Source organism: Helianthus annuus, chromosome 11 (assembly GCF_002127325.2).
Source record: "Helianthus annuus cultivar XRQ/B chromosome 11, HanXRQr2.0-SUNRISE, whole genome shotgun sequence".
In the NCBI taxonomy this organism is placed as follows: Eukaryota; Viridiplantae; Streptophyta; class Magnoliopsida; order Asterales; family Asteraceae; genus Helianthus; species Helianthus annuus.
The window spans coordinates 178,787,554-178,800,235 of record NC_035443.2 but is presented as its reverse complement, the minus strand read 5'-3'; the positions used below and the strand labels follow the sequence as shown (position 1 = coordinate 178,800,235).

General features: G+C 36.8%; 2 protein-coding genes across 3 annotated transcripts; one reads left to right on the top strand and one right to left on the bottom strand.

Moving 5' to 3' along the window:
• The first annotated feature begins 2,733 nt into the window (after positions 1 to 2,733).
• On the top strand, positions 2,734 to 5,534 carry LOC110891248 (F-box/FBD/LRR-repeat protein At3g52680). 2 transcript variants are annotated; one of them, XM_022138942.2, is made up of 4 exons: positions 2,734 to 3,808; positions 4,450 to 4,581; positions 4,654 to 4,960; positions 5,325 to 5,534. In XM_022138942.2, the coding sequence occupies exons 1-3, from the start codon at positions 2,978 to 2,980 to the stop codon at positions 4,951 to 4,953; spliced, it is 1,263 nt and encodes a 420-aa protein (XP_021994634.1). In that variant the 5' UTR covers positions 2,734 to 2,977; the 3' UTR covers positions 4,954 to 4,960; positions 5,325 to 5,534. The 2 variants fall into 2 exon arrangements, with proteins under 2 accessions (XP_021994634.1, XP_021994633.1); XM_022138941.2 differs by lacking the exon at positions 5,325 to 5,534 and having other exon boundaries at positions 2,736 to 3,808; positions 4,654 to 5,167.
• A 3,717-nt stretch (positions 5,535 to 9,251) lies between these two features.
• On the bottom strand, positions 9,252 to 11,533 carry LOC118484196 (BTB/POZ domain-containing protein POB1-like). Its single transcript, XM_035980186.1, has 5 exons — positions 11,453 to 11,533; positions 11,171 to 11,369; positions 10,335 to 10,487; positions 10,160 to 10,232; positions 9,252 to 10,080 (listed from the first exon to the last, which is right to left on the bottom strand). The coding sequence occupies exons 1-5, from the start codon at positions 11,531 to 11,533 to the stop codon at positions 9,252 to 9,254; spliced, it is 1,335 nt and encodes a 444-aa protein (XP_035836079.1).
• Positions 11,534 to 12,682: the final 1,149 nt, after the last annotated feature.

Here is a 12,682-nt window from a genome sequence, read left to right as displayed (position 1 = left end):
AATTACTCACTACAGCAAGTCTTGAACAAACCAGAAATCTCAGGGCGACTTGTAAAATGGGCAATCGAATTAGGGGCGTTAAACATTGAGTACTGCAAAAGAACAACGATTAAGGGACAAGTGGTGGCGGATTTCATAGCCGAAATCCCAGATGGAGAGCAGATTCCGGAAACGAACTCTAAAAAACCGGAAATAAGCACTGCTAACGAAACTTGGAAGTTATATACTGATGGCTCCTCCAACAACAAGGGGGTCGGAGCAGGCCTAATGCTTGTAAGCCCGGAGGGGGTAAAATTAATGTACGCGTTAAAGTTCGAATTCGAGTGCTCCAACAACGAGTTTGAATATGAAGCATTGTTGGCAGGGTTGCGTATGGCGCATGCCATGGGAGCTATCCGGGTAGACGCGTATGTAGATTCGTTATTGGTAATCAACCAAATCAATGAAACTTATGAGGCGTGTGATGAAACAATGGCCAAGTATTTGGCTAAAGCTAAAAGTCTAATCGCTCTGTTTAACAACGTGACCCTGACACATGTTCACCGGGGAAATAATCAGATCGCTGACGCGCTTAGTAAGCTTGCAACATCGGGAATGGAGCATGAAGTAAGAATAAAGACACTATACTCCCCATCGATAGCGGAAGGGGAGGTATCAGCAACGAGCAGTGAAGAAGAGTGTGAGATTACACCCCTCATAAAGTATTTGACGGAAGGGGAACTGCCAGCCTCGAAAGGTGCATCAAGAAATATACAAGCTAAAGCCCTACAATATGAAATACAAGGGGGAACGTTGTATCGGAAATCGTACGTAGGCCCACTCCTACGTTGTGTTTCTCCAGCAGAGGGGGGAATACCTAATCAAAGAAATACATGAAGGAATTTGTGGCTTACATCGCCCTTTCATAATAATGGAGTTAGAGAACACTCTCCTATCCCTCTTAAAAATTTAAGACCATCTGTGGTGTCTAGAAAAATATAGTCAACATAGGGAGGATTTTGAATAATCAAGTGGAAGAACTACGTAATGGGCTTAGATTGTACCCATACCTACACCACTGTGTAGTGGTTCTGGGTCTTTAACAGGTGCAATCCGGCTACATTGTACCCACAACCGTGAAATAGGGCTTAGATAGTGTATGAACTACATGATTTCAGTACAACTAAAGTGAAATAGAGGTTTGTAATTATACCTATAATCGATTCATTCTCCATTACACATTGAACTCCATTGAATTTGGTGATGTGTGTGAACGCAGTGAAGAGGAAAAAGATGACTTTGTGTGTGTTAGTTGAGGGTGTCAGAGAGTGAAGGGGAGAAGATAAAGGGAGATATAAGGTGTGGTCAATAAGATTCGGGAGTGAAATTACATTCTCACCCCTAAAATTAACAGTTGACTAACTATTGGGACATGTGACTATGAAATACCCACGTCATGGTTTCAGAAGGCAAAAACTGAAAGAGAGGGAGTCAGGAGGCAATCTGAACCAAACCTAGGCAAATTGCCCTTTACTTTAAACAAAAGTTAATGTTTTGTTTCGTTAATGGTAACGAAAAGAGTAAATTGTCATTTTAGTCCCTGAGGTTTGACCAAAATTGTCACTTTAGTCCAAATAGTTTTTTTCTTGCTATTTTAGTCCAAATAGTTTTGTTTTCTGCCATTTTAGTCCTTGACTTTTGTCATTTTTTGCCATTTTCATCCAACCCAATAACTCTATTAAAAAAATTTTGTTAACTTAGGTGAATTTTGGCCAAACCATATTTTTCATTCTTTTTTTTTTTTTGCAGGTGCGATGGTATGGGGATGGTGTTGTGCCGGTTTATAGTGAAGACGATGGCGGTGGTTGTTGGTATGGCGGCGGTGTTGGTTGATAATGTGGGTGGCGGAAAAGTGGTAGGTGGTGGTGGTGGTGATGGTGGTGGGGTGGGTGGTGATGGTTCAGGCAGGTGGTGGCGATGATAGAATGTTGTGATTGGGTGGGTGGTGAAAGGTGGTGGTCGATGAAAATGACAAAAGTCAGGGACTAAAATGGCAGAAAACAAAACTATTTGGACTAAAATGACAAGAAAAAAACTATTTGAACCAATGTGACAATTTTAATAAAAAAAAAACTCAAGACTAAAATAGCAATTTACTCTAACGAAAATGAAAGAGATTAATTAATATTAACCCATAATCGCTATTTCTAATTATCCTTGCCACAACCTAATCGCTATTTCAACTAGGGATGGCAAAAAAGCTAAAGCCCGACGGGTATACCCGAAACCTGAAACATACGGGTTTCGGGTATACCCAAAGCCCAATGGGTATGGGCCGGGTACGGGCTTAAAAATAGAAAAAAATCGGGTATGGGTACATGTATGGGATTTAGTGATACCCGCACGATACCCGACCCATTTACCCGAATAATACCCGAAAGTATCATATTATAGATTTCCATATATATAAACTTAGTACATGTACTTGTTACCTTCTCTATAGTCATATGTGGATATGTATTTGACAAGTGTTTAGTGAACATATAACTTATTTTTGAACATGTATATTGGATATGAAAACTATCACCCTTTATTATGTGGATGTTTTATGCAATTAGGTGGTCCTTTTCATTTGTTATAGTCATTAAAATAGTAAATTATATAAACATCAAAGTAAAAATTGCACATTTGTCCCAACGAGTATTTTTAAGAAATTAACGGGTATACCTGATACCCGACGAGTAACTACCCAAAAATACCCGATGGATAACGAGCCAGGTATGGGACAAAGAATTACCACCGAGTACGCGCCTGGGATTACCAATACCCAGTCCAAGCCCGACCCATTGCCATTCCTAATTTCAACCACCTCTCTCTCTCTCGGCAATGAAATGAAAACAACTAATGTGAGGGTTTATCAATTGTTTCTTTCTTGATTTCGGTTAAAGCTAGGGTTTTGGTAAAAGTTGTGATTTTGAACTTTTTTCAGGAGGAAGAGATGGATTCGTTGCCTGAAGAGATTCGTTCACACATACTCTCTCTCATGCCTACGAAATTTGCTGTGCAAACTAGCATTTTATCCAAAAGTTGGAGGTACACTTGGACCCTTGTCACCAACCTTGATTTTGATTTTGTTGATGGTGATGGTGATGATTATGCTCTTGATTTAGTTGATTATACCTTTGTGAATCGGGTATTCAACTCTCACAAAGCTTCCAAACTTAATATATTTCGACTACACTTTGGCCTTAATCAAAATCCAAATGTCTCACATTGGGTTGATAAGGCGGTCAAGTTGAATGTATGTGTGCTTGACATGTGCGTGCCGCGTGATCATCTACCTTTAAGCATCTTTACTTGCACCACACTCACAATGCTAAGATTACATCATGTGGAAAACATTTGGGAGTGTCCATCGCGGGTCACTCTTCCTTGTCTCAAAACACTTGACATCATTGTTTATCGTAATCCTTTTTTGAACGCGTTTAAACTCATTCCTGGTTGCCCTGTGCTTGAAACTTTATCATTGCAAGTTGATTATGTCTGCAACCTTCAACAACAACAACCGCCTTACATATTCAGTATCCCTACTCTGAAAAGATTCAAACTAACAATCAACGATGACATGCCTGTATTCCACAAAGTTGTTTTACGCCTCCCTATTCTTGAACACTTATGTGTTGGTGGTTCCTTGAGCTCACTTTATGTCATGGAAGATTTGCCGCCCTTGTTTGAGGCTGATATTTCATCTCTATCTTCATCATCTCCTCGTCTGTGGCTTCAACTACTCAAGGGAATAACTGGAGCTAAATCACTTACTACACAAGATGTAAGTTTTCGTTCTTGTGTGTTGGATGTCATGATAAATAAATAATAAAGATTTAAATAACAAATAATGGAAAGTTAAGAGGTATAAAATTATATTTTAAGATAAATTTTTATGGTTTAACAAATTATTAGAATAATAAAATGTTTACTTTTTTTTTGAGTTAATTGCCAAAATCGTCCCTGAGGTTTGGGCAGGTTTGCCATTTTCGTCCAAAATGACACTTTTGTACCAAATTGCCCCCAACGTTTGTAACTTTTTGCCATTTTCATCCAAACCACTAACTTAGTTTATTTTTTCTGTTAAGTTGAGGATATTGGGAATATTTGGATGAAACTGGCAAATATAAAACCACAGGGACGATTTTGGCAATTTACTCAAACTCTTTTAAATTTCTTTTATTTAATTATTTTTGTTACATATATAATAAAAAATAATATATGTAACAAAAGTGTCATTTTGGACGAAAATAGCAAACGTGCCCAAACCTCAGGGACGATTTTGGCAATTAACTCATTTTTTTAATGATTTAATTATCTAAATTCACTGGTCTTTAATAGGAGAGAAAGACGTTACCGCTTGAAGTACTCTTTTCTCAGAATAGTAAGATTAGTGTGAACAAATTTTTTTATTGTTTGTTGAAGGTGGATTTTCTTGTGAGGCTACCCATCTTTCCGAATATGAAGCGCTTGGAAGTGAAGTTGTTTATCGATCTAGGAAAAATTCCTCAATTTCTTGAACGTTTTCCCGATTTGAAATATATATGTCTTGGACTGGTACGCGTTTGTTTAACTTCTTTTTATCCTTACGTGATTAGTAATAATGAGTTTTGTCTGTCTTCCAAACAGAAGTCTACGCTTTCTTATTGGATGGAACCAAAGGTGGTTCCCGGTTGTATCCGAACAAACCTTACAACCCTAAAGTATACATTATGTAAGGAGACGATGAGGTATGATATGAAGCTTCTAAGATACATATTGGGGAATGCGGAGGTTTTGAAGACGGTTACAGTTACTTGTGGGCATTTGTTTAGCCCCGAATTGTTTAGCCTGGAAGAAGAAAAGTGGGTGCATTCAGAGTTGCTTAAATTTCCAAGGGCTTCCATGGATTGTGCCATCAAGGTGGTAGCGCTCGGTTTGCTTCACTGAAATGAAGGTCATATTTATCTTATAATCTGTTTGTGTGGTACACTGGCATGTGATATGACTGGAGTTTTTGGATCTTTATTTGATGTGTATTGTGAGCCAAATATCTCATATTTATAATTTATGGATTTTTTTTTTTTTTTTTTAAATCTTGTATGCTATTAGATTTTTTGATTTGTACTCTGTTGAATGATATCGAATCATGTGAGTTTACAGAGGATTATGATTTTGCTTAACCTCGTTAAAGGGGCACGCACCTTCCCCGATTCCTATTTTACCTTAAACACCCCCCCCCCCCCCCCTTCATGTTTTTTTTATTGATCCTGCATCTGTGTTTTTTTTATTGATTCTACATCTGTGTTTTGTTGTTACAGCTGTCGTGCTGATAGTAGTGGTCCGGGCTCACCACCGGCAGTGCGTACCCCGTATCGACTTTGCCCTGACCATATCATTGATCAAGTTCTCAAGCCGGTCAATTAGACGATCAAGCCTCTGAAACGCGGCCGGAGGTGTATCTCTGAAAACAATAAAAATTTGTATAAAATGTTCAAAACAATAAATATTTTAACATTCAAAACAGTAAATTTATTTATTTTTACACAAATATTTCATGATATATATATTTTTTTTGTAATATTTAAAGGCTAACAATAAATACTGTATAAATGTTTAAAATAATAAAGTTCAAAATAAACTAAAATAAAATGGAGAGGAAAGAATGTTTTTTAATGAACCTTGAAAGAGTATGAAGGCAATTTGAGATTAATTAGCACAGATCCTCTCCAATTTTGAGGATTTTTTTTCTAACAATAAATACATAATAACATATTTACAATATAATAATAATAACAATAAGTTTACTTCTGTTTAATGGGTTCTGATTTGCATATGGGACACAAGTTCTTCATTGACAGCCATTTTTTTATGCATCCAACATGGAAATCATGTTTGCAACCTTTTAACATCCCTACATCATCCATGTTTGCATACTCTTCCTGCAATTAATTGAAAAAAAAAATATTATTTTCAATCAATTCTGCATTCAAAACACTCAAAAACTAGAAAAATGCATATCAAATGTAGCATTGGTTAAGCGTTAGAGATAAAAAGATAACCCAAACCAACCGATTCATAAGTAAACGGGTTGAAATTGCCACAGAACCAAAAAGACGGAATCTCACCAAACAGATCACACATGTTCCTTCCTCTTGGTAACTGATCAGAAGAACAATATATCGACTCTCGTAAACACTTTGAAATCTGATTCTCAGACAGACCCGTACTAACATTTCCGATCCTTTCCCCAAATGCCAGAAGCTCCTGTTTGTTTTGTTATTTCAACAAACGGATAAAACAAACTTTATTTTTGAATGATCAAATCCCATAACTTTTAGAACTTAACGAAAAAAGTCCTGCATTTTACGATTAACATAAAAGGTCCTTTTTCGATTGGATATATACCTGAACCGTTCAAAGTTTATCCATGTTCGTTTTGCATGATTAAGCGTCCAGACTTTATTAAAAGGACTTTTTATCAAGTTTTAGAAGTCTAGGGATAAAAATTAAAGTCCAGGGACATAAGTGCAAAATCAGTAAACGTTTACGGGGTTTTGTTGACGATTGTCAAAACTATAAGGTATACATTAGGGGTGGCAATTTCCGAAATGATACAAAACATAACATGAACTTGTCATGTAATTAAAGGGTTAGGTTGGGTTTAATGGAATGTTTGACTAAGTTTTTTGAAACAACTTATTGACTTATTGGCTTTTTGGAAAAGTCAGTATGGAGTGACTTATTGACTTACTGGCTTATAATTTTCGAGCCAGTAAGTCAATAAGTTGTTTCAAAAAGATTAGCCAAACACGCCCTAAATGGGCCGGGGTCGTGAACAATCGATCTACCTAATGCTTTTAATAAATGAGCTATGTTCGAGTTAGGTTGTAAATAAACGAGTGAACCCGCCAATCTGTTAAAAATATAAGTTTTAAAAATCATAAAAGTTTATGTTTCACCAACTGACCCGTTTAACCTGTTGACAAACCCGTGTACAAAACAACAACCTTGTTTAGCATGCTTAGATAGACGGATTACGAGGGTCGTGTCCAGGTTACGTGGGTTAAGCGTGTTTGAATTAGGGTTGAGTTTTTTTCATGATTCATGATTAGGTGTATCAACCTATCAACCCGAACCCAAACTATATTGTACTACATTTCTAGTGGAGAACACATCAAAACTAAATAAAAAAAGTCCATTTAAAAAGATAACATTACGGCTAAAACATAAAGCAGGATATCAAAGCAAGAGGTGGCAACTTTGACCCGTTAACCTAAGGTTGTGTTAAATCTTTAGTGCGTCAAAACATTAAAAAAATAGCTAAAAAGAATTATACCATAATGATAATGAAGTGAATACTAACGTATAACTCAACTATCTAAAAAGTATTGAGTGTAATTACCGTACTAATGCCGTACCGTGGTGAAGCGAACGGATACTGTCCAAACAACACTACAAGTTGTAAGCGCTAGGTTGTCGCGGTAACGCGCGACACGGGTAAACACTAATTTAAAAAAGTCATCAAATTCGCTAAAAGATATAGGTAACATGTGTCGAACCCTTGACCTATACATCATCAAAAGGAGAATTTACAACATCAAATAGTTCATTTCTCCTCTCAAAATCACTCTTATTAGATTTTAAACACATGTGTGAATTTTCTTTATTTACGAATTCACGTAAATTTAAATATGTAAATTTAATTTCTAACATTGTATTCGAATTATCATGATAAGTGCAAAAACAATTTTGAATTTAAATTGTTTTTTTACAAAGTTCTCGTGGTTTTTTCATTCGTTCTTACGGTTATCGTGATATTTAGCGTTTTCACCTAACATTTTTAGACATATCTCTTGGTCAAATGAGCTATTTTAAAAGAGATACGTCTAAAAACCATCGATTTCTCGAGAGATATACTCGTAAATATTTAGGTGATATTTTTAAAATAGATATGTCTAAAAACCATCGATTCTCGTGGTTTCGAAGTTAATGTTTCGTTTTTCAAAGCTTCCTTCAACAAGCAGGTTTGCGGAGACATTTTAACGTTTCTTCATGAGAAAGCAAATATACGCACACGGTATTTCATATTTTTTTTTATCTCGTCACTTCAAAAAAAAAAAAAAAGAAAAAAGAAAAAAGAAAAAAAAAACAAAACAAAATTTTCAAAAACAAATCTCGCCACTTTTATAAACATAATTTGAAATCAAATATTTACGAGTATATCTCTTGGTCAAATGAACTATTTTAAAAGAAATCGATCTTGGTTTATAACATAAAATCACATTGGAAAGAAAATTGGAGAAAGGAATCTATCTTTACTATAACTGAAGAGTCTTGCCCAGGCACATTGGACCATACCACAACTTCATCACGATAAACCTCTTTAAGGGAACCCTGCGCGGCTACGCACCAGTTCTAAAGAAGAAAACAATGGAGGCCAGTAATCATAACTGGTATTTTCGGACACTATCGTATTGATTACATGTTCATAGATCCGAGTAGTTCCATGGATATAATTTACGAGCACAATTCAAATACGCCGTGCGTTGTGACGATATGATTAAGGTTTTATCAGGAACAGAGGGTCTACCCAGAAGTTGGGAAAAATTGATGGCCGCTGCCAAGGTTTATGCTCAAACAGAGCGTAATCTAGAGAAAGTTAACGAAAGAGTAGTGTTTACTTACAGTAGTGTTGCCAATCATTCAACTTGAATTCCATGTTGAAATATTGGATCCGTGTATATCATTCATATGGGATTCTGGGTGTCTTGTTGTGTTGGGCTCATATTGTCATGTGTTATAATATATGGGCTTCTGGATTGTTAATGTTGGGCCCAGTCTTTTTGTTAAGTTGTTATAACTGTTGTTGCAAGTTGTTGTCAGGATGAAGGTACAAAGGGGCTATGTAGAAGTTTCCAGGGACTGCGATCATCTCTTGCAATACTTTTGGACCTAGATGTAACTTTTATTTGTGGAGGATATAAAAGGGTGTTGTCTGTTGTGCGAGTTCATTCTCACATACACATTCACCTCACTTGTTCTCTGTATTCGTTAGGGTTTGTTAGTTCTTATTGATTAGTCTGTTGAAGATCCTGTTGTATAATCTCATCTGTATTTTGTAGAGAGACTGATCTTCTATTGCATCTGGATTTCTTCTGTATTCTGTATTGTTGTTGATCTTACAATTTCTAAGATCTGATTGATATTTGGGGGAAAAATCTTTGGGTTGGTTTAATAAGATTTTGTCACCTTTTTTTGTCGTTATTTCTATGTTTTGTTTGGTGTTCGATCTTTATATCATGTTTGTTAACAACCCTCAAGTGGAGGGTGCCGCCACATAAATAATCTCTCTCTTCTGCAATGAAAGAACTCCAAAACATATCGAACAAATTTCGGGCCCCATGTTTCTGGCCTTTCCATAGCCTGCAGCTCCTCGCGCTATGTAACACTTTAAACATCCCCGAGGGCTTTGCCCTCGCATCAAACTCAAAATCCACACTTATCTCGTTGTTTGTTATTAGATCCAAAAAAAGCCCGAAAGACGGCTCCTTTTGTGGCGGGTCATGTTGACATGCCGCAAACACGTGAATTCCATGTTGACCCAGTTCAATCTTTTGTGAGTATACATCGCCTAATGGTAGCATGCTTCTACAACCCGTGTGTGGTATGTCAAGGTAAACAATACATCCATGCTGTGGCAGGTTGAACTTAAACACCTTGACAGGTCTATACTTATAGAACTGTTCAACGAACTTCGGATTAGCAGTGGAGGCGCATGAGCTATCACTTTTAAAGAACAGCGCATCCATAACTAGCGGCATGGTGACGTGTGGATCAAAGTCACTATTTAAAGAGAGCTTATTTAACGTCTCATCATGTAACGGAACCGAAGACGCGATGCAAGTTGGCTGACAACAGCACGCCGAACATGTCTTTGACTTTTGACTATACTTAGCCTTTGTCCATTTACACAGAAAGATGTAGACAACATCTTTTGTTCTAACCTCTAGAACATCACTGCTAATAATTGCCTCAATGATATTAAGGGGAAATCCAACAAGACTGCACTCAAATCTGCCATATTCAAAAAAAGAAATGGTACACATATTCACAATTCAAAAGAAAATCGTATAGTAGTTATGGGGAGTCTTACCTTTCCAAGTCTCTATTCTTGGAAATAAAGTAACCTTTCGTCTCAACTTGCAATGGTCGTGTTTGAATAGTTCCTATATACTCAATGACATAGTTCGTTAACGACTGAACATATTCTTCAGTTTGTAGATATGATTCGAGTTGCAGGATCCGTAATGCACGATCCTCTCTCATACCTCTCCTCAATTGGTCACAACTAAACTTCATACAATCTTTAACATCGTACTTATATGTCAGAGTTAGAAGACTAAACAATTGTTCAACTGTAAGAGCCATCAACATCATTTTACCGATCATGTGGTCCACCAGTAGCAAAAATGACCCGGCCTCTGTTGAAACCAAAATTAAAATACAAAAACAAGGGTTAATAAAAGGTAAATTTTTTTTTTGAAGAGTCGTCTATGTGGATGTGGAAAAGTTGATTGTGAGAACGGTGTTTTTGTTTTGTGGTGGGGAGGGAGAACATTTATTTACTCAAAAATAAGAATAGAAAAGCTTTTTTGGAAACCACTGAAAATAAAAGCTATGTTGGAAGTTAGAAGGACGAAAATCTGCAACATTTAAATATTTTTTAAACGGCCAATTAAAAGTATTCTATACAATCCAATAAGAGAAGCTAGCAGACTACTAGCATGCAACCAGTATGTGCAGCATCGGTGTAGGCAAGTAATGATAACTGTGGCGTTGGTCCTACAAGTAAACCAAGATCAGAGGTGCCCTGAATGTACCGTAAAATACTTTTTAGGGCGTTCCAATGATCAACCCGAGGGGAGTGCATGTGCATACAAATCTGTTGAACTGCATATGTAATGTCGGGACGCGTGAAAGTAAGATACTGTAGCGCACCCGCAAGACTCCTGTAGGAAGTCGGGTCGTCAAACATAGGACCTGAGGAGTCACTCAGCTATAGATTGGGTGTCAACGGGAGTGGGAACATGCTTGCAAGAATCCATGGTGGCGCGATGCATAATATCTTTAGCATAAGCTTCTTGAGATAAGAACATCTGATCACCTGTGCGAGTGACAGAAATACAGAGAAAGTAAGTCAAGGGACCCAAATCTTTCATTGCAAATTCACCAGCAAGAGAAGACATCAGGCGTTTGTGAAGATCATCAGACGAGGTGGTGAGGATAATGTCATCCACATGGATCAATAAATATGCTGTGTGTGATCCCTGGTGGTATATGAAAAGAGAGTTGTCAGACTTGCTCTGCACGAAAAAGAGTTGTCAATAAATTTCTTATTCATACCCTAATCATTCAACAATTTCATGGTAAACTTGCAACAACTCACCACCAATTTGAATTTCTGGACCAGGTTGAACTTCAGAATAATCACTATACGTAGAACGCGATCACACTCCTCAGCATCCATGATTAAACTCAATTCGTGCTTGAAACAACCAATTCGTATTTGAAACCCTTTTTCTTTCTTTCTTTAGCGTGTTTTGATTTGAGTGGAGTGTTTGATTTTGATGAACCATTGCCCTGGTTTTGTTTATTTACCAAACACCCCCTCAATAATTAAAAACCATTTGCATATTTTACAAACACCCCCCTCAATGACAAAAACAATTTCATTCGAAGGTCTATCTATTTGGACACAAGATCTAATTCAAAATCTCGTCTCCTATAGTATGAGGCGTATAGGGTTAACATTAAACACTAGAATTAACATTGTTTGTTCTAGGATGATGGTTGGTATTAACACATCATATAGGTGTTTTAATTTTTTATTTTTTTGTTCAATATTTACTTATTTTCAAAAGTAGATTTTATTTGTAAAGAAACAGGTTACAACATTTTGTACAAAACATATATGTTTTCATGAGTAAAATGCACGGATAGTCCCTGTGGTTTTGCAAAATAACATCTATAGTCCCCAACTTTTGAAAATTACAACGGTGCTCCCTGTGGTTTGGCAGTTTGTTACTCGGATAGTCCCTAGAGTGGATGACGGTTAGTTTTCTCCGTTAAATGGATGTGAAATGACAAATTTACCCTTCATCTCCTCCACTTTATAAAAACAAAACAACCCAAATCCGACCAACTTCCAGAGCCACCCAACTCCGGCGATCACAACGGTACGACGTCGTTTCCATATCTCAATCCCATCTTTCTCCCCTATTACAATCTTTAACAACACCCTTTTCAAATCATAAAACACCCACATCAGATCTCAAAAAATCTGATCATATTAAAGGCAAATGCACATTAGTCAACATTAGCAAACATAGAGAATCTAGATCCACAATTCCCTACACAATAATTCTAGTTTGAAATTTACAATCACGATCAGAAATTAAACAACAATGAAATGAAATAATGATTTACCAACGCCGTTTGAAGAACAAAACCCAAATTCTAGTTTCAAAACCCCATTTTGACTCTCTCAAGTTCTTCAAACAAAACCCAAATTCAACCTTCAAAACCCCATTTTGACTCTCTCAAATTCTTCAAACAAAACCCAAATTCAACCTTCAAACAGATTTACCATCTGCATCTCTAACTCAACTCACATGCT

Excerpts from the sequence above, each read along its gene's own strand:
- LOC118484196 (XM_035980186.1), bottom strand. The coding sequence starts at position 11,533 with ATGGATGCTGAGGAGTGTGATCGCGTTCTACGTATAGTGATTATTCTG. Across the intron at positions 10,488-11,170 it reads TATTTCTGTCACTCGCACAG|AGGCCGGGTCATTTTTGCTA; the intron begins GTGATCAGATGT and ends TGGTTTCAACAG. Across the intron at positions 10,081-10,159 it reads AAGAATAGAGACTTGGAAAG|ATTTGAGTGCAGTCTTGTTG; the intron begins GTAAGACTCCCC and ends TGAATATGGCAG.
- LOC110891248 (XM_022138942.2), top strand. The coding sequence starts at position 2,978 with ATGGATTCGTTGCCTGAAGAGATTCGTTCACACATACTCTCTCTCATG. Across the intron at positions 3,809-4,449 it reads AATCACTTACTACACAAGAT|GTGGATTTTCTTGTGAGGCT; the intron begins GTAAGTTTTCGT and ends TGTTTGTTGAAG. Across the intron at positions 4,582-4,653 it reads AATATATATGTCTTGGACTG|AAGTCTACGCTTTCTTATTG; the intron begins GTACGCGTTTGT and ends TCTTCCAAACAG.